Source organism: Palaemon carinicauda, chromosome 26, assembly GCF_036898095.1.
Source record: "Palaemon carinicauda isolate YSFRI2023 chromosome 26, ASM3689809v2, whole genome shotgun sequence".
Lineage (NCBI taxonomy): Eukaryota > Metazoa > Arthropoda > Malacostraca > Decapoda > Palaemonidae > Palaemon > Palaemon carinicauda.
The window spans coordinates 86,194,708-86,216,692 of NC_090750.1; the positions used below are offsets into that span (position 1 = coordinate 86,194,708).

General features: G+C 40.5%; 1 protein-coding gene across 2 annotated transcripts in view; it reads right to left on the minus strand.

The window, feature by feature from the left end:
* LOC137619663 (F-box only protein 21-like) overlaps positions 1 to 21,985 on the minus strand; it is a 58,750-nt gene that overhangs the window by 26,736 nt on the left and 10,029 nt on the right. Inside the window, exons 3-5 of one of the 2 annotated variants that reach the window (XM_068349900.1) lie at positions 17,971 to 18,091; positions 6,944 to 7,123; positions 4,773 to 4,955 (exon numbers count right to left, since the gene is read on the minus strand). In XM_068349900.1, the coding sequence (XP_068206001.1) occupies positions 4,773 to 4,955; positions 6,944 to 7,123; positions 17,971 to 18,091 (484 nt within the window). Of the gene's footprint in view, positions 1 to 4,772; positions 4,956 to 6,943; positions 7,125 to 17,970; positions 18,092 to 21,985 lie in introns of both variants that reach the window. The other variant, XM_068349901.1, reaches the window with a different exon arrangement.

The following is a 21,985-nucleotide window of genomic DNA, read 5'->3' on the forward strand; positions in this document are numbered from 1 at the left end:
TCCCGGACTATCACCACTGCCTCCTTCTGTAACAGAAGCGACACCTCCTGATGTAACGCTAGCCTCTTGTCCTTTTCCTTGTAGTTGGGAGAGAGGTTGATGGGAGAAGTGGTCAGAGGGGGATTGCGGCAGAATGGTATCTTGTAACCCTCCCTTAGCCACTTGACAGACTGGGCGTCTGCACCTCTTCTTTCCCAAGCTTGCCAGAAGATCTTGAGTCTGGCTCCTACAGCTGTCTGGAGAGGAGGAGAGTCAGTGTTTGCCTTTCGAAGACTTGATACCTTTCTTGGACCTGCCCCTGTGACCGTCTGGACGGGTACTTCCTCGGCTGGGGGCTCTGCCACGAAAGGGCGGAATAAATCTAGTAGCAGGAGTATCAGCCACTGGGGTGCAGTAAGTTCTAGGAACTGAAGGAGCAATCTTAGCCTTCCGTGCTGAAGAGGCCACAAGATCATGAGTGTCCTTCTGAATGAGAGCCGCAGACAATTCCTTGATAAGATCCTCAGGAAACAGGAACTTAGAAAGAGGAGCAAAAAGTAACTGCGACCTTTGGCAAGAGGTGATACCAGTGGAAAGGAAGGAGCAAAGCTGTTCCCTTTTCTTGAGGACTCCCGATACAAACATAGAGGCAAGTTCGCCGGAACCATCGCGAATTGCTTTGTCCATACAGGACATGATCAACATGGCCGAGTCTTTGTCAGATGGGGCAGTCTTCTTGCTCAAGGCCCCCAGGCACCAATCGAGAAAATTAAAAATTTCAAAGGTGCGAAAGACTCCCTTCAAGAAGTGGTCCAGGTCAGAAAAGGTCCAGCAGACCTTAGAGCGTCTCATAGCTGACCTTCGTGGAGAGTCAACCAAACTTGAGAAGTCAGCCTGGGCAGAGGCAGGGACCCCCAAGCCTGGTTCCTCTCCTGTGGCATACCAGACGCCCGCCTTAGACGTCAGCTTAGGAGGTGGAAACATAAAAGACGTCTTTCCCAGTTGCTGCTTGGACTGCAACCAATCCCCTAACATTCTCAAAGCTCTCTTTGAAGATCTAGCGAAGACGAGCTTAGTGTAGGCAGACTTAACAGGTTGCATGCCTAGAGAGAACTCGGATGGAGGAGAGCGAGGGGTAGCAGACACAAAGTGATCCGGGTAAAGTTCTCTGAACAGAGCCAGAACCTTGCGAAAGTCGATGGAGGGTGGCAATGACTTGGGTTCCTCCACGTCAGATGAAGGATCATCCAGGTGAGCAGCTTCATCCTCAGAAACCTCATCACCTGAGGGTTGAGAAGCGAGAGGTAAAGTTAAAGCGGTCTGCTGAATGGCTGAATCCTGAAGAGCGGGTGCATGCGCACTTGCGGATTCATCCTCAAGTCTCTGTTGAAGAGGATGAGGGCTGGTAATGACAAAGTCCTGAGGCTGGGATGAAGGAGGTTCTGCGGAGGTCTGAGGAGCAAGCGTGGTGAGAGGCGACCGTAGTAAAGCATGAGGCTCGTGCTGCAAAGACTGCGGTTCAAGTTGAGTGGGAAGAGGCTCAAGCTGAGGAGAAAGTGGCAGATGCATGCGTTGAGGTGGCTGACTCATAGCATGAGGTTCCTGCCTCAAGAGTTGCGCTTGCTTCAAGGGTTGAGGTGGCTGCGCAGAGAGAGGCTCTTGTCTCACGAGTTGAGGTTCTTGAGGTGCTTGCCTCGAGAGTTGAGGTTCTCGCCTCGAGGAAAGTGGAGGTGGCTGCTGCGAGAGTTGAGGTGGCTGCCTCAAGGATGGTAGAGGTTGTCGTACCTCAAGAGGTTGCTGCCTCGAGGATGGAGGTAATGCAAGATACTCCTGCCTCAAGGGTAGAGGAGGTTGTAAAGCATAAGGTTCCTGTCCCCATTGTTGAGGAGGTTGCTGCGTGGTAAGAGGCTCCTGCCTCAAAGAAAGTGGAGGTTGCTGCACAGCGCTGGTATCTGGCAACTCCCAACGCGGCAGCTCACGCATGGAGGTAGCTTGAGGAACCTCAACCTCATACGTCTGGCAGATTGTACTGCGCTGAGGAGGAGGAGCGCTCGCAGGAGGAGGTGTATTAACCTTCTCTGCCTGGAACTCCCGCATCAACACCGCAAGCTGCGACTGCATAGTCTGCAGCAAAGCCATCTTAGGATCAACAGAAGTTGAGGTCTGTTGAGGCATAGCTTTAACAGAAGTTGAGGTCTGTTGAGGCAGCACCTTGCCTCTCTTAGGAGGCGTGCAGTCACCTGATGACTGCGGCGAGTCCGAGCTAGCCCAATGGCTACACCCTGGCTGTTGGACTCGCGCGGTCTGGACTTTACGCTTAAGAGGTCTTGAGGCCTGAGTCCAGCGTTTTCTCCCCGAAAAATCTTCTGCAGACGAGGATCTAAAGGGCTCAATCGTCTGAGAGTGGAAGTGACGATCTCTATAAGATACGCCCGCAACCACTGAGGATACTACTGTGCGCCGATCAAGGCCTGCCGAACCCTTTTGCCCTTCGACATTGCTTCTCCCCTGGGCTTGGGAGCTTGCAAGAGGTCCCGGACTGGGAGGACGACTGGCACGCACAGAAGTATCCTCACGCGCAACACTGACACTGACACTAGCACTAGGCACAGCACTGGCACTACCACTTCCCACTGCACTTTTCACTTTAAGTTCCTTGACGTCTGCCAAAAGGAACTTGTGGTCACTCACTACCGACTCCACTTTATCACCTAAAGCCTGAATAGCACGTAAAACATCTGACATATCAGGCTGAGCACTAATAGTAGGTTTGGGGGTAGCCACTACAGGGTGAGGAAAAGGTTGAGGATCATGGGGGGAGGAATAAAGTAAAGAGCGAGCCGAACTCCTCCTAACTCTCTCTCTCTCTAACTTAGTGGTATACTTAAGGAATCGAATAAAATCAAGTTCCGAAAGTCCGGCACATTCCTCACATCGATCTTCCAACTGACAGGATTTTCCCCTACAGTCGGAACAAACGGTGTGAGGATCAACCGAGGCCTTCGGAAGCCGCCTAATACAAGTCCTACATCGTCTTTGGGGAGGAGCTTGAGAATGGTCGGACATCTTGAATCAGAGAACAGTCAAGGGGGATTCCAATTTAAAGCTAAAGATCGTTAAACCATAAATCAAAATTAATCCAAAAGCTATCTAAGCTAAGGGAAAAGCTTCCTGTATAGCGAAAGCTGAAATCTCAGAGCAATACTTCACCAAAACCGTGAACAAAGACTCCAAAATTATAAGCGTATCCATGTAGGTCTTGCCGGAAGCACGACAGAGGAAAAATTGAGGTGGTGTCAACAAGAAGTACTGCAGTACCTGGCCACAGGTGGCGCTGGTGAGTACACCCCCCTCTTGTATAGCGATCGCTGGCGTATCCCTTCCGTAGAATTCTGTCGGGCAACGGAGTTGACAGCTACATGATTATCGGGTAAGATTAATATTGAAAACTACAAATTACTTTTAAAATTTCCTGGATGTGTAAATCTACCTGGCCCCATACACGAGCAAAGACAATGACTCTAGCAACTGATATGCCTTCATTGAGATTCTGTCTAGGACTTGCAGGGTGGATACAGCGGGAAGTGAAAACTAAAGGACCTGGGTTTTTATTGCTAAGAAAAATACAAATTACTTGGCAATTTATTACTCAGAAATTCAATAATGATGCTAAGAAAAGAGACCCACCTACTCCCAACTGTTTTGAATTGAAAAAAAGGGCCCCATGATTAACATGATCAAAGGCAGCAACTAAAATTAAGGCCAATCATACAAACTTCCTGACCACAATCAAGGGATTTCTGTACTGCATTGAAGATTGTAAGAAGGGCATCACATGCAGTACTCTCCATTTGCTATATACATTCTCCAAAGATAATATGTTGTATACAGTATAGTTCTCACAAGGGAAAACTGTTTAAGCCTCCTACCATATCCTCCATTTACTTTGGTGACATAAAATTCTTAAGCAAGTGATATATCAATGAGAAAAATGCAAAAACAAAAAAAAAAATACTGAATGTCATTTGAAGTATGACAATGCTGCAATATGAATGCAAATACGTTGGTTGAAGGCAGAAGCATATATGCTACTTAACATTTAAGAGCTAATCTAGTTACAATACACATTGGAACCCCGAGATCTGAGTTCATTCACTCCTGAATGCCATTTGAACTCTAGTTTGTTTCAATAGTAAATTAATCGTACCCTTAATAATTAATATAAATGTGAATAATCCATTCCAGACCCCTAAAATAACTTATCATGAAGCATTTTCACACAAACTCTATAGCACTTACATGCAAAAACTCATAAGAAAATCTTAAAACAATACTGAGGAAAGATAAATATATAAAAATTTAACTTCATTTTACCTGTGCTGTACTAAGAAGAGTTGCACACCACTCTCACTTCCAAATCTTTTTCCTTTAATTGTTGTGGTACTCAACTTTTCTTTTTGGGTTATCAATATAATTATCCTTCTTTGGCTCAATTATAAATGGATAACTAAAACAAAATTATACAAGTCAAATAGAAAATCCTAACAGCAATGTTTTGGGGGGATGCAATGGGAGGGAGCTACAAGGGAACTAAGTGTATGATACTTTATAGAAAAACCTTTGCTTCAGCAGCATTAGGCAGATAGAGATAAGTGTCTTAGCTGACCCATTTGACACCCAAATATCGTTCATTTTGCAGGATAGAAATGTTGAAAAATATTATTCAAACCGTTTTTTTAATTCTGGTGTATTCAACATTAGGGGAGCCACTATAGCATATTGAAATTTCATACCTGAGTAAACAACACATTGTTCACACATCTGAAGATCTGATGGCATCTCATCTGTGACCACTGTGATTCCTGAAGTGTATAATATGGGGAAAACAATGGTACCAGGAGTGCAGGATGATCTGAATGTAACTCACTTAACCTACAGCGACAGTCTTCAGCAAGTTTATCGATCTGGCTGATCACCTGGAAAAAAATATTAAACAATCACTTCTAGATTGGAGCACAAAGTATAATGGGTACCTTGAAAAAGACATAGTACATACATGTACAGTGACTTTTTTCCTTCTAAAATTCCTAGTCAGTACAGTATTATCAAAGTGGAACTTGACCAGATTATATAAAATAATACTGTAGTGCTGTATATTTCCACACATAACACGACCCTTAAATCATGATATTCACCCTTGAAAATTGGGGATCGTCTTATTCAACATACCTGAAATTCACACCTTGAATTACAAGTGATGTTTATTGGTAGGCTAGCCTTGGCCTCAGTACAGTAATTAACAATAAAGTAACCAAACCATATTTACATTACATATTACTGTATTGTCATATGTTCATGATAAATAGCCTACTTGAGGAAAAATTCCATATTAACAATGAAACCAACTTTCATCTACACGAGTCAATCTGAGAAAATGTAGACATTGAATTATGGTTGTGTTCTCAGCTACCTAATTCTTTACCTTTTCTTACCTAATGGCCCTCTTGTGCGTGGAAATATAAGGTACTTTAGTTTAAATAATAATCTATTTTTTTTCTTTGCCTTCAAATTAGTCTGTTTCCTACAATTCTGTCTTCTTTTGAAGGTTGAGCTGATCTGATTGATGAGAGTGGCCCACAGAGCACTTTATTTTTTAGGCAGACATGATTGGCCTGGGGCCATATTTGTTAGTGCACTTGTATTTGTGAAACTTCAGACACCCTTGTGAGGAGTCTGAAAGATTGGACTATGGCCTTTTGTAAATTGCCAGAACACCAGAAATTTTCACATGCTTGTGTCAGTCACATGAAGAAAATTGGTGCAACATGTTCAGATTTTTATGATTATCCTTTTTAACCCTTTAACCCCCAGGCTATTTGGAAATTTCCAACCCTTAACCCCCAGGGGGTTATTTTTTTCCCAGCACATTTTGCAGTATATTTTTTTTTTAAATTGCTCTAACAGCCTTAATTTTTGTCATAGAGAGGTCAGGTTGGTCTCATTCTCTTGGAAAATTCCTGAATTTTTTCAAAAAAATTATCAAAAATATGAAAAAAAAAAATTTATAGCATTTTTTGCAAGGACGTACCGGTACGTCCATGGGGGTAAAGGCTTTTGTGAAACGTACCAGTACGTCCTTTGGGGGTAAAAGGGTTAAATAGTTGCTAAATCAATAGGCCTACAATGTACAGTACAGCAATTTTGATGATGGTTACCACTGGATATATGAAAAAACGATACACAGTGGGTAAATATTATTAATACCTGCATTGATCTTAATTAGTACTTTGAACATTGTGATATCTTCTGATATGATGTGTGTACTGTATACTGTAGTGTATTTGGTGACCTATTTACCAGTGTAATAAGGATTCTTACATTGAGTGAATAAAAGTATTGAGGTGTTAAGATAGATATACAGTATATAATTTGGTGCAGGGTTTTACAGTGTCTGCCTGTAATAACATAATGTTTAGGATGAATTTAATTGAGGAATATTGAATTAGTATTAAATTAGTTAAAATTAAGAATTATATATACATCAAATAGCATAATGGATTTAGCTAGAAATAAATGTGATGTTTATGGTGTTTTTCTTGATAAAAGTGAAACTTTAATGATGTGGTACAGTATCTGTTGTATAGAATTAGTACTGTAATAAGGCTTGTCTTTAAATTAATCATCAAGGTAAAACTTTGAATCTACTATAAGTGAAAGTACGTGATATGTGTGTAGATATTTGAATAAAGTAAAAAATAACTAAGTTTATTTGAATCTGGGCATACTGCCAAATTTCCCATGGCAATACATCAATGTTGCCTTATTGCATAGATGCTGGTAATCTCAAAATAAAATTAAAGACATGAAAATGTTATAGCATACAATAAATCATGATAATTCCAAAATGAAAGCAAAGTAACACATCTCTCCATTTGCTTGTAAAACAAAATGCCAAAACACTTACTTCCTTTGTACTTATATCAGTGTGAGGCTGAAACCACCTGGCAACTAAGATGGCTCCAATTTCTAGAGGCTGCTCATTTGGAGGTTGAGCCATGAATAGCTCCCATTCTTGCTTGCAAACATTTTGATGGACGTGGCATATTACTTTCATAGCATAGTACTTTTCTGTCATGTTTTCATACCTATAAAGAGGCGCAAACTTATAAAACTGTATTAAAGTAAAGAGGCCCAAACTTATAAAGCTGTATTAAAATAAAGAGGTCCAAACTTATAAAGCTGTATAAAAGTAAAGAGGCCCACTTATAAAGCTATATAAAAACTTATTTTTTATACAAACATGTTATTTTGATAATAAAATAAATTTTTGAATATACTTACCCGGTGATTATATAGCTGCAACTCTGTTGCCCGACAGACAACTCTACGGTAAAAACTCGCCAGCGATCGCTACACAGGTTGCGGGTGTGCCCAACAGCGCCATCTGTCGTCCAGATACCCAGTACTCAATGTAAACAAAGACTCAATTTTCTCCTCGTCCCACTGCGTCTCTATTGGGGAGGAAGGGAGGGTCCTTTAATTTATAATCACCGGGTAAGTATATTCAAAAATTTATTTTATTATCAAAATAACATTTTTCAATATTTAACTTAGCCGGTGATTATATAGCTGATTCACACCCAGGGGGGTGGGTAGAGACCAGCAATATATGTTTACACTTTTATGAGCTAAGAGTTTTTATTTCATTTTAGAAGTTATCAAAATAACAAAAACAAAATACATAGGTACCTGGTAAGGAAGTCGACTTGAACAATTACTCTGCCTTTTAAGTACGTCTTCCTTACGGAGCCTCGCGATCCTCTTAGGATGCTGATAGACCCCTAGGATCTGAAGTATCAAGGGTTGCAACCCATACAACAGGACCTCATCAAAACCCCTACTCTAGGCGCTCTCAAGAAATGACTTTGACCACCCACCAAATCAACCAGGATGCGAAAGGCTAAGTTCTTAGCCTTCCGGACAACCCAAAAAAACAACAATAAAAACATTTCAAGAGAAAGATTAAAAGGGTATGGAATTAGGGAATTGTAGTGGTTGAGCCCTCACCCACTACTGCACTCGCTGCTACGAATGGTCCCAGTGTGTAGCAGTTCTTGTAAAGAGACTGGACATCTTTCAAGTAAAATGACGCGAACACTGACTTGCTTCTCCAATAGGTTGCGTCCATTATACTTTGCAGAGATAAATTTTGCTTAAAGGCCACGGAAGTTGTTACAGCTCTAACTTCGTGCGTCTTCACCTTAAGCAAAGTTCGGTCTTCCTCACTCAGATGTGAATGAGCTTCTCGTATTAACAATCTGATAAAGTCTGACCAAGCATTCTTTGACAAAGGCAAGGATGGTTTCTTAACTGAACACCATAAAGCTTCAGATTGGCCTTGTAAAGGTTTAGTACGCTTTAAATAGAACTTAAGAGCTCTAACAGGGCATAAGACTCTTTCTAGTTCATTGCCTACGATCTCCGATAAGCTGGGGATATCGAAAGATTTAGGCCAAGGCCGAGAAGGCAGCTCATTTTTGGCTAGAAAACCAAGTTGTAGCGAACAAGTGGCTTTTTCTGACGAAAATCCTATGTTCTTGCTGAAGGCATGAATCTCACTGACTCTTTTAGCCGAGGCTAAGCATACCAGGAAAAGAGTCTTAAGAGTGAGATCTTTCAGGGAGGCTGATTGTAACGGCTCCAACCTATCTGACATGAAGAATCTTAGTACCACGTCTAAATTCCATCCAGGGGAGCCAAACGACGCTCCTTGGTGGTCTCAAAAGACTTAAGGAGGTCTTGCAGATCTTTATGTTTGGAAAGATCTAAGCCTCTATGCCGGAAGACCGATGCCAACATGCTTCTGTAGCCCTTGATAGTGGGAGCTGAAAGGGATCGTCCTTTTCTCAGGTATAAGAGAAAAACAGCTATTTGAGCTACAGAGGTACAGTACTGGTCGAGGATACAGAAACTGACTTGCACCAGTCTCGGAAGACTTCCCACTTCGATTGGTAGACTCTAATGGAAGAAGCTCTCCTTGCTCTAGCAATCGCACTGGCTGCTTCCTTCGAAAAGCCTCTAGCTCTCGAGAGTCTTTCGATAGTCTGAAGGCAGTCAGACGAAGAGCGTGGAGGCTTTGGAGTACCTTCTTTACGTGTGGCTGACGTAGAAGGTCTACCCTTAGAGGAAGACTACTGGGAACGTCTACTAACCATCGAAGTATCTCGGTGAACCATTCTCTCGCGGGCCAGAGGGAAGCAACTAACGTCAACCTTGTCCCTTCGTGAGAGGCGAACTTCTGCAGTACCTTGTTGACAATCTTGAACGGTGGGAATGCGTAGAGATCCAGATGTGACCAATCTAGGAGGAAAGCATCTATATGTATTGCTGCTGGGTCCGGGACTGGAGAGCAATAGATTGGAAGCCTCTTGGTCAGCGAGGTTGCAAAGAGATCTATGGATGGTTTTACCCCAAGTGGCCCAAAGTCTCTTGCACACATCCTTGTGGAGGGTCCATTCGGTTGGAATTACTTGCCCTTTCCGACTGAGACAATCTGCTATGACGTTCAAGTCGCCTTGGATGAACCTCGTTACTAGGGAGATGTCTTGACCTTTTGACCAGATGAGCAGGTCCCTTGCGATCTCGTACAACGTCAGTGAGTGGGTACCTCCTTGTTGGAGATGTACGCCAAGGCCGTGGTGATGTCCGAGTTAACTTCCACCACTTTGCCTCGAAGGAGAGACTTGAAGCTTTTCAAGGCCAGATGTACTGCCAACAGCTCCTTGCAGTTGATATGCATGCTCCTCTGACTCGAGTTCCACAGTCCTGAGCATTCCCGACCGTCTAGTGTCGCGCCCCAGCCCACATCCGATGCGTCCGAGAAGGAACGTGGTTGGGAGTCAGAACAGCCAGGGGAAGACCCTCTCTTAGGTTGATATTGTCCTTCCACCAAGTCAGACAAGACTTTATCTTTTCGGAAACCGGGATCGAGACCGCTTCTAGCGTCTTGTCCTTTTTCCAGTGAAAAGCTAGATGGTATTGAAGAGGACGGAGGTGTAGTCTTCCTAGTGACACAAATTGTTCCACGGATGACAGCGTCCCTACCAGACTTATCCACAGCCTGACTGAGCAGCGTTCCTTCTTCAGCATCTTCTGGATGGATAGCAGGGCTTGATCTATTCTGGGGGCTGATCGTCTTGTTGTTCAGCAACGTCCTCATCAGAGGGTTCCTCATCCGAAAACTGATGAGGAAACGGCAACGGAGTGGGCAACGTCTGGCTCGCTGAGTCCGGTCGCACTGGTGGACGCGTGACGGAGCCGGACGCAACATCATGGAACTGCTGCACAGTCTGTGAACTGTCAACAACCATGGGTGCGCGAGGAAGCACAGCGTCAACCCGAGACTGTCTAGACCGTCTGGGTTGTGCAGTCAACACCCTACCGGGTTGTTGAGGTTGACACACTGCGTCAAAACAAGTCACCTCTGCTGGTTGTTGAACGTCCTGAACGTCAACAACCACCTCCGAGCGTCGCTTAACGTCAACGTGCGGCTGGCAACCCACACTGGGTCGCATCGGTGGAGGAACCACCTCAACTGGCAGACGCGAGTAGGTTACCTCAGCGTCAACAGGGCGCACAACCGACCGGTTGGAAGGTTGTTGGCCAGAAGGTTCGGTAACAACCTTCTCCGCATTAAAGTCCTCTATCAAGGACGCAAGCTTGGACTGCATGTCTTGCAGAAAAGCCCATTTAGGGTCTACGGGAGCAGGTGTGGCAACAGACGGGGTTAGCGACTGAGGCGGTACCGCTTACCATCCCTGAAAGCCTTGTTATGCATGACATAATTGTACAGCAAAACTTCAAAGGCTCGAAAACAGCTGTGAAGTTGACCTGTAAACAACTTGGAGCGTCTCCTGGCCAGGCGCCAGGGAGAGTCTACGAGAATTGAGAAGTCTATCTGGGCAGAGGCATGAACTCCCAAGCCGAGAACTTCTCTCGTGTCATATCAGACTCTCGCTCTATAAACCAGTTTAAAAGAAGGGAAAGCAAAGGCTGTATCCCCCAAACTCCTCCTGGTGAAAAACCAGTCGCCTAGCCAACGTAAAGCTCTCTAGGAGAGCGAGAGAGCACTAGCTTAAAAACAACGGCTTCGAAGTAGTTAGGCCTGGTGTAAACTCTGACGTTTAGGCGAACGAGGAGCAGCAGTTACAAAAAGATCCGGACAAAGATCCTTAAAAAAAATCATCATGATTTAATTAAAGTCCATAGGAGGCAAAGCAGCTTTAGGCTCCTCTCCATCTGACAGAGTCCTCAAGGGAATATCAGTAGGAGGGGGAACAGCAACTTCCTCATCTACAGGAACCTTGTCCGATAAAAGCTGAGTCTCAAGCAAGGGAGAGACCTACCGTGGTGGCAATGCTTTACAAGCAGAGTCCACACTCACTGGTGCATTAGTAGCGGACCAGAACGCAACGTCATGTAACTGCTTGACAGTCTGTGAACTGTCAACAACTGAACTATCAACAACAACAGGTGCGTGAGGACGCACAGCGTCCACTCGAGACTGCTTTGACTGCCTAGACTGAGCAGTCAAAACAACTCTAGAATGCGGAGGTTGACGCACAGCGTCAAAACAAGTCAACTCCGATTGTTAGTGAACGTCTTGAACGTCAACAGGAGCATCAGCAAGTGGCCTAACGTCCAAATGCGGCTGAAAAACCACACGAGACCGCATCGAGTGTGGTTCTAAACAACCTGACTGACGTGACTAAGCTACGCCAACGTCAACAGTAAGCACAAAGGAACGTTAGGTTGGCTGAAAGCCGTTAGGTTGGCTGAAAGCCAGGATATCGATGAGATAAACGGCTAGACTCAACGGACTAATCGGTAGAATAGTCTTCCATAAGGGAGGCAAGCATATACTGCATGTCTTGCCATACAACCCATTAAGGATCAACGGAAATGGTTGTGGTAAGAGACGAGGGTAACGTCTGTGACCGCAACACTTTGCCAACAAAAAAAGACTCTCGGAGTCTGTGTTACGCTTTTGTTAGGCGGCGAGCAGTTATCCGATGACTGCATAGGGTCAGAGCTGTCCTAATGGTTGTAACCAGGACGCTGGACCTGTCCTGAAAGGACTGACTTTCGCTTAAGGGCTTCGAAACCTTGTGACAGGTTTCTTATGCGAAAAGCCTTCGGATGACGAGGAGAAACAACGTCTCTCTCGTTTTATGGTAGGGGAGATCTTGGTAAGATACACCCGATACCATAGAGGGAAAACGTCTGTTCGTTGATCAAGGCCTCTCGAACCCATAAGTCGTTTGACATTACTTCTCCCCTGGGCTTGGGAGCATGCAAGAGGTCCCGGACTAGGTGAACGACAGGCACGAACAGACGAACCCTCGGACGCAACACTGTAACACTTTGCGCATATCACTTTATCACTTCGATTTTCTGTTTTGCACTTATTTCACTGAAATCGAAACTTTTACTGATTTCTACCTGAAACACGCAATTCTACCCTTCATTAAAAGGTAGTAATTGCTAAATCAGTCGTATAATGCAAGCTCATTAATACCAGCAAAAAACAGAAAACATATTTTAAGATAAAAAAATCAGTGGCTGGGGAAGAGACTAAACACTAGTTCATATAAACTACGTTTTCAATCTCTCACCGCACATAGCCTGGGGACGAGAATAAAAACCTAAAAACGTTTTATCCTTCCTCCCCGTACAGCGACTAGGGACGCGAGTAACACGAGAACAACGTTACCCGCTTGAACGGAACGTTTTCTCTCCTCTCTCTCTCTTTCTCTCTTGATTTCGCACCTAAGAGAAGAGCCCAATTATATTTCGTCAAAAAAACATGTTATTTGACTAAAGGAAAAAACTGAAAGGTTTTTCAAATAAAAAGTTCCTTTAAATTAGAATTTAAAACATTTAAGCTAAGAAAGAATGAACAAAACGTCAGAATCGATTTACTCTTACTGCAAAGTGAAACCGTGATACACTCTCTCTCTATCGTAACGATAGAGCGCATGTTGAACGTCCTGAACGTCAACAACTGCGTAGCATAAATAAACTAAACGTTAGTTCATCTTTGAAAACAGTACGAAGACTATCAAAGAAATTCTTTCATAAAATATTACATTTAAAAAGTTTTAAATCCTTAGCTCTTTAAAAGCTAATTACGATATAAAGGGCTCAACGTTGATTAACTTCGGTTTCCAAGTTAGGACCGCCTACTCTCAGGAAAGGTCTATATAAACAAAACATTAAAATTTATTTTTATATGTTTATAATAAATGGAAAGTTAATCGAAGAGGCCTAATAAAGGCGGAGAGATATAAAATATATAGAGGAAAATCTATAACGTGATAAGATAATTACTAAAAGCCTCAACACACTTCCGTCTAAGGGAAGGGTCGGCCATTCAAAAGTGACAAGTCCATACTCTCTTTGTCACCATAATTAAATCTATCCAAAACGAGTTCAAGATTTAAGATGAAGATAAAACACCTGCATAGCGAAAGCTCAAAACTAGAATAAAGTACTTCACCAATTAGTTGTGAAAAAATTCCAGTTTAGCAACAGCGAGTAAGTACGTCTTGTCGATAGCTCGACAGAGAGAAAATTAAGTCTTTGTTTACATTGAGTACTGGGTATCTGGACGACAGATGGCGCTGTTGGGCACACCCGCAACCTGTGTAGCGATCGCTGGCGAGTTTTTACCGTAGAGTTGTCTGTCGGGCAACAGAGTTGCAGCTATATAATCACCGGCTAAGTTAAATATTGAAAAATATTATTATTTCAATACTTATCCAAAAGCCACGCTGCTATAAGATTTACAAACTTTTTGCTTTGCAACAAAATAAAAATAAATAATCACGCTCCTCAACTTAATAGTCCTCCTCTCCCTGTCAGCAAATAATAACTCAGTTCAGTCTGGTTCACCATTAAGATTTTGATTAAGTATTAAGATCATAGATTTTAGTATATAAATTAAATCTATATCAAATACTATTATCTGAAAGTTACAATGTTGACTAGCCCTTCATCACAGTAGGGGTGACAGTGGTAATTAATAAAATAGACATAAAATATCAATAAAACAAAATATGTTGGGGTTCATATATCAAAGAATATACACTCCTTTTTATCTTTTGGAATTAATAACAGAACTCAATCTCAACTTATAAAGAATATTATGAGAAGAAAGAATGCAATCAAAGTGCATCCAATAAGATTCAGTTGTATATATAATATAATGCAGAAAAGGCTACCTAATTTAATAGAGGGCAAAAACTTCACAAGTACCTTTCCCAAACCAAAATTCCAAACCTTGAAACTAAATTGAAAACTTACGATTAAATATGATACCTATTACAACATAATTTCCATAAAACACCTGCTGAAACTATGATGCCTAAAGTCCAACAGAAATCATGAGTAAATTTTAGTTATTTCAACTTAAAGGAGTAAAAAAAGATCAAGCTACTCATTGAACATAATGTGTTCTTAACAAGGGGAAGGAAAAATATACATCTAAGTCTGTGTACATTGATAATTAGATTCCTAAAGAAAATTAAAGGCTTTTTTAGATTAATGTATGGAAGGGGCTCTAACTACACAAAATAGATTGACGATACCCAAGATTTACTACTCACACCTTGTTACAGTATTTTAACCATCTTTTACTTCTTTCTCATTCTATTACAAATAAAGAAAGACAGATGTAGCTTACCTACGCAATTGCATTGTAGGCCTACACATCTGAATGAAAAAAAAAAAATATTTCTCTGTGGATCTAAATGATCATACCTCATCCATGCAGAATGGCAAATTAAGAAAATGTAAAACTTCAAAAGTTTGGAGTAAGTGCATACAGAATACAAAAACAAACAATGGCAAAATAGGAATCCAAAAAGGCCAAATGAACTATAAAACATAGAATACTGCAAAAGCTTGTCTTGAACACCTAAATAAATCTTTAATAGCAGACTGGACTGGACTGAGTCTGGGGTTGCTGACAGGAAAAGGCTATCAAATGGCGAGGGCTAATCAATGTAATTTTTATTGTCAAAAACTACTATCACGGTTGGGTAAGGGGCAATGAAATAAATGGAGATTAAATCTAGACTCTAAAATAAATTATCCTAACAAATGTCTTTTTTTATTAGTATTATTGGATCAAATAATTTCTCAATCGAAATTAAAGGTGATTATCTCCTAAGTACAGGAGACAACCCAGGAAGAAAAGCAGCTTCCCTTACTCCTTAGTGCATGCTCCTTTTTCACATTTTGCAGGGATACAGGCTATCCCATAGGTAAGAGTGAAAAAAAAAAATCTTTAAACAAATGGTTTGTATCTACAAAATAACAAACTGCATTAGTAACAAATTGAAAAACAGAATTTTAATAAAATTTATTTAATTTAATCTTGCTTGTGTTTCAATGTGCTTCCTAGACAAAGCTCTCCCTTTACTATGTCTGTAATTATGAAAATTAAATCATTTCTACTTCCACTCTCCTCCATCCAATTGCCTTCCCCACCCCTTATTATGTAACAAGTTTTTTAATGTCTGGGCAAAACGTTTAAACAGGTATGCTGAAGATAATCATCTGTTCCCTAGTTTACATTTTGGCTTTCACAAAAGCCTTGGAGCATGTGATGCCCTTCTTACAATCTCCAATCCAGTACAGAAATCTCTTGACTGTAGTCAAGAAGTTTGTATGATTGGCCTTGATTTTAGTGCTGCCTTTGAACATGTTAATCATGAGGCCCTTGTCTTCAAACTCAAACACTTGGGAGTAGGTGGGTATTCTCTTAGCATTATCATGGAGTTTTAAAGTAATAGATAGTAATGAGTTGTTGTTGATGGGCATTATAGTGAGTACAGTATAGGAATGTGATATCTGGTGTTTGCTCAGGCCAGTATTCTTGACCCATTACATTTCATACTATATACATATATACGGTTTGGCCTAGAAAACAAGCTCGATGCATATGCAGATGATACTACTGTCCTCTGCATCAATTCCATCTCCTGAATGTAGATCAGGCATTGTTGAATTCTGCTATAGAAATTTAGCTAAAATTAGTGCAGGGTACAAATTATGGGGCACGAAGTTGATCCCTAACAAAACTCAAAGTATGATTGTATGTAGGTCAAGGACTGGCTCCTAAACATCCAGATCTCTGCATTCATAATGTTTCTTTAACTCTATACAACTCCTTTAAAATTTTAGATGCAATTCTTGGTTAAAAATTTACTTTTGAGAAACGCATTCAGCCTGATTCTTCTTCAATTGTACAAAAAAATCTTATTAAGAAAGTCTTTTAAGACTTTCAGTGATCAATTTACAGTATTCTAAAGAAGTGTTTTATTTTTTCATTCTACCCTGTTTCGAGTATTTTTCTCCTGTCTGGTCTTCAGCTACTGACTCTAATCTTAATTAGCTGGACAAAAACTTGCAGTCTACTAAATTTCTCATTCTTGATCTAGATATTAATCTCTGGCACTGTCGTTCAGTTACAGGAGTTCATTATGCAAGTTGCATAAGATTTTTTTATAGTTCTGACAATCCTCTGTATTCAAATCTAGCCAGACTGTACCATCCTGTACTGTACATAGTACTAGCATGCAGTTAATTCTAACAATCATGCCTTCTCTATCATAAGGCTCAATACTACACAATATTCTAAAAGTTTTAGGCCAACTGTGACCAGATTGTGAAATGATTTTCCTAATAAGGCAGTTGAATCAGTGGAACTTGAGAAGTTCAAACTTGTAGTGAATGTTTTTATGTTGAACAGGCTGTCATAAGTCTCCTCATAGTTGATATACGACAGAACAATTTTAGCATTGTTACAGATCTTCAGATATTCTATATTGATTATTCATGACTTCTCATGTACTTTATTCATTTCCTTACTGGGCTATTTTATCCTGTTGGAGCCCTTGACCTTATGGTATCCTGTATTTCCAACTAGGGTTGTAAGATAGCTGCTGCTGCTAATAATAATAATAATAATAATAATAATAATAATAATAATAATAATAATGGTTGGTAACACTATCAGGGGCAATCATTGGTTACCAATATGAGCTACGGTACCCTTCATATTTGTAGTGTCGCACTTGGTCTCTGAACGATCTTTCAATGCTGAACGATATTTTGAGTAGCATTATGAATATGTTAGTTCATTTTTTGCCTGTTAGATAGGTCAAGCGCATGCAGGCATGTCTTTTGCTGGTTTTAAAACAGTTAGTGCTATATCTTCAGTGAATAGGCTACTTTTAAAGACATACATAAGTTCTTTCCTATCTATCTATAACTCATTGTGCTGAATCCTACACTCATATGGAACTCCCCTTTAAATCTAATAAATATTCATTGGATTCAAGGTGTCAATAAGTTACTCATCAATCGAAAGTAAGAAAAACTCCCTCTTTTCCCTTCACAATACAGCACAATTCCAGATTGAGAAATAAAAACTAAATAAAAAATACACGAGGCATGAAAAGTATCTTTACCTCTTGAGCCATCAAAATTTAATTTTTCACCTCACATAAAGGAATAGCGTTAAGAAAAATGTTTCTTTACATCTTCCTTAGAGCTATAGTTTAGAAACAAATTCTGCTTTTTCATCTCTATCAAAGGTGATAGAGGTATGGCAAAGAAAAAATAAGCCTTCTTCATCTACCTTCAAGGTATAGCAAACAGCTATGAGGCAAAATAGTTATTACAAGAAAGCAAACGACACACAGGAGATTAGCGAACTCATAATTGGTGTTAAAGAATTCTTTAAAAATTTCAATTGAGAGGGAAGCAAAAAAAACCCATGGAAATTATTTACTTAGAGTTAGTCCTCTTATGAGATGTTCATATGGCTCTAACAAGGCATGTAAGTAAAATAAAAGGTCTGTCTATTGTATGTACAATAATCCTATCTGTCAAATATGTATAGCATTCACACAGAGTTACCCCCCTTTTCACAGCACCAGTTGACTGACCAACAGGTAGCACCCTACGCCAGTTTGGTCTTGGCTGCACATTACGAGATTGTTCTCGAGCATTAACTGACTCTTCCGATGGCAGTGAAGGATGCCTTAAAAAAAATTGAAACATAAAACACCATGCATCTATAAAGTTAACAAGTACAATATCACAGGTTTTTAAAGTAATTTGCCTTTTATCTAACAATACAAACCTAGCCAATATCCTTTAATGGGAGTATGACTTCAGCAAAGCTGAAACAGCCGTCAAAAATCTAACGACTGACAAACTAGACAACACACTTTTGACCTTAGGCCTTGGATTTGCTGAGTGTTTGGAGTGGGGAATTTAACTACTGTACATGATTGCAAACCATAATCTTTTAATAGGAAAAATCATCCTTAAAGAGGAAGCACTCATCCATAGAAGGAAGAACTCTTCGTTAGAGAGGAGAAAGTCCCTATGAAACAATACAGCTGGTTTAACTTTCCTAAGAAATGCTAGAGCACCTGGTTCTGTGTAGAAGCAAAGACAATAACTCCTGCCAACCTTCTAATGGTCTGAGCATGAAGATGACGCAGGCATTACATTAGGTTAGCTCCATAAATAAAGGGTAATTGGTTACAGAAGAACCTAAATCATTGTATAAGATATGTTGTTCGAAATTATACGCATCGAACAAAAAGGTTTGAATAAATTCTATTCATCCTCCCTCTTGTCTGCAAAAATGGAGGAGACTCTTCTTAACAAATCTTGTCTATAAAGATAAGATGTTTGGTTATAAAACTTACCTGGCCACAACTGCTGCACCCCCATGACAAGGGGAAGAAAGGAGGGTAAAAGGCCAGTCGATCTACTTTTGATTTTAACCTATTGACAACCAATGTACGTGATATACATCCTCAAGGTTTTCATGCCTTAGGAGACAACAGATGGATGTAATATAGTATACATCCCAAAAAACGATATTTATTTCAAATGTTCATAAAACATTTAATTTAGCACCTACACAAAAAATAGTACATGGTAGTGGTAGAGCCTTAGTTGAACTTCATCACTATACAGTAGGTCTAATCTGAAATAATGAATCAACCCGCATATCGGCTTCGCGTGTAGCAAATGCAGTCACCCCTGCTTTTTGTGGATTTGTTTTCCGCGAATTCACTGTGCCGAGTTTCACAGCAATCCTCGAAATGTGCTGAATTTCACCGAAAATAAAATTTTTTTAAGAATTCATTATTCTTATCCTTTTAACAATAAAAATAATTTTCTACTTTAACATATTAAAAACAATAAACATACTCTATGATAAAAACTAGATTAAAACATGGTAAAAAATAGGAACGAGCATGAGGAAACTGAGGATCGTATTCATAATCACACTCACGTGAAGGAATGTCCAGTCACTCATAAAAGCGACGACACAGACTGCTGGTTCCTCACACTCCACCACGAGCCAATTTCTCTCCCATTGGAACCAAAGATTCCTTAGGGAGAAAGGCAGAGGTTTACCTCAATTGGCCATTGGAAGGTAGGGATGAAGGGTAGCACCCTTCATCCAGATCGAAAGTTTCTTTGGAACAAATCTTAGCACCTATAACAGGAGCGTAAGCCCTTAAATCGAGAACTAGGACATCTTCCCAGTCTGAGTTGGTTCTCGGTACTACACCACTTCCCTCTCTCTGGCAAGAGACTAGAGACTGGTCGAGCATCCGGGAAAAGGGGATTAAGAAGGACTGGGCCCTTGAGCTCTACCGAGAATGCAAGTGCTCAGTTCAGTATGAGACCAAGCACTAATAGCGGGAGCATAACCCCACGTATTGCATACCGAGGCACCTTCCCTGTCTGGATTGGTTCTCAGTACCGCTTACTCATATGTTGCGAGAGATCAGTTAGAGTATTATGCGACTCTAGTCGATCAGTCTTCCTGGACTAGAATACTATCTTCTTTTTCTTCTTATTTATAAAAGTAGCAGCATCTGAAGAATCTAACGAAGATGAGGTAGGGGAGAATGAAGAGCTACAAGAGGACGAAAAACACACAACTTCTTCTTGGTCCTCCTCTTTGGGGACGAGGTTTTGGAAACCAACGATGGTATTCTCATGGAAGAAACCACAGACGACTTGTCAAATATATCAGCAGCAAAAACTATCAGCAGGTGCCTCATCTTTCAGTGCTTCCAAAGGAGAAGCAGGAGTCAGGAAGATAACGTAGGGTCAGCCTTAGAAGACCTAGAAGTGACAAATCCTATTATCCAGAAAGAGAAAGAAAAATTAATATAACAATAAGAGTACATGTACCATTTCTGGCCGAAGAAAACAGTGAGTATTTAGCAGAATGACAGGTGGGCGATGCTTCGCCACTATCTGTCAGTAGTTATAACCACCTCGTTATACTTTAAATGGGTGTTCCAGCTTTCCAAAAGTCATACAGTACTTCTATTAAAGGATACTGATTTGCATTCATGTAGGAAGAAATAGCAATCCACCAAGACTAAAAAAAAATTGTATAATTATTTTTGTTTCAGTGATACAAGCCAGATATAGTGTGAACCATATCTGATGGTATACAAAATCTAAGGACACAAGTTTCCCCCATTTCAACAAAGAATATCAATAAAATGATCTAATAGCATATTTACTATTAAGCATTAAATTTTTCTACATTTAAGTAAGTATGGAAAAGTTCTTGACTACAGTATTCATGGATGACATTACTCCTCTTTATGAGGATTAGTATTTTGTATTTACAGGCCTTATATAAAACATTAATTTCTAAAAATTACCAATCTTTAAAGTATTATATATTTTTCCTAGCTATACAAACTTCAGATCTTTAAAATAGGGGAACGGCCATTGAAATTGTTAATGAGGTAGTTAACAACAGGTTGTGAGTGCGACCAAGTAGCTCAGACCACTCTCCTGTCAAAGACTTTTCACTTTTGACATTAGACTCAGGACTGAGTGGAGTGGTTAAGGTGGGAACTTTAACTTTAAAGATCTCAGAATTTTATAGCTTGGAAAAAAAACAGAATTTTAATAATAAAATTCATTATTTTCATACTCACCTGATGTTCACAATACCTCTTCTTCAGAAGTTTGGTTTAATTATGTTATTTTTATTAATAAAATAAATTTTTGAATATACTTACCCGATAATCATGTAGCTGTCAACTCCGTTGCCCGACAGAATTCTATGGAGGGATACGCCAGCTATCACAATACTAGAAGGGGGTGTACTTACCAGCGCCACCTGTGGCCAGGTACTCAAGTACTTCTTGTTGACACCTCCTCAATTATTCCTCGGTCCACTGGTTCTCTCTGGGGAGGAAGGGAGGGTCGATTAAATCATGATTATCGGGTAAGTATATTCAAAAATTTATTTTATTAATAAAAATAACATTTTTCAATATTAAACTTACCCGATAATCATGTAGCTGATTCACACCCAGGGAGGTGGGTGAAAACCAGTGTACAAGATTAAAGGATAGCTAAGTATCCCATATTTCATATAACAGTTATCTCAAATAACAATGAAATAATAAGTACCTGGTAAGGAAGTCGAATAGAACCGTTACTCTGCCTCTTTATTTAAAGTTCGTCTTCCTTACTGAGCGCAGCGTTCCTCTTGGAGGCTGAATCAACCCAAAGGTGCCAAAGTACACGGGGTTGCAACCCCTACTAAAGGACCTCTACCAAACCTTTAACCCAGGCGCTTCTCAAGAATGAATAGACCACCCGCCAAATCCAAGGATGCGGAAGGCTTCTTAGCCTACCGTAACAACCATAAAAACAACAATAAAAGTATTCAAGAGAAAGGTTAAAAAAAAAAAGGTTATGGGATTAAGGGAATGTAGTGGCTGAGCCCTCACCTACTACTGCACTCGCTGCTACGAATGGTCCCAGGGTGTAGCAGTTCTCGTAAAGAGACTGGACATCTTTCAGATAAAATGATGCAAACACTGACTTGCTCCTCCAATAGGTTGCATCCATTATGCTCTGCAGA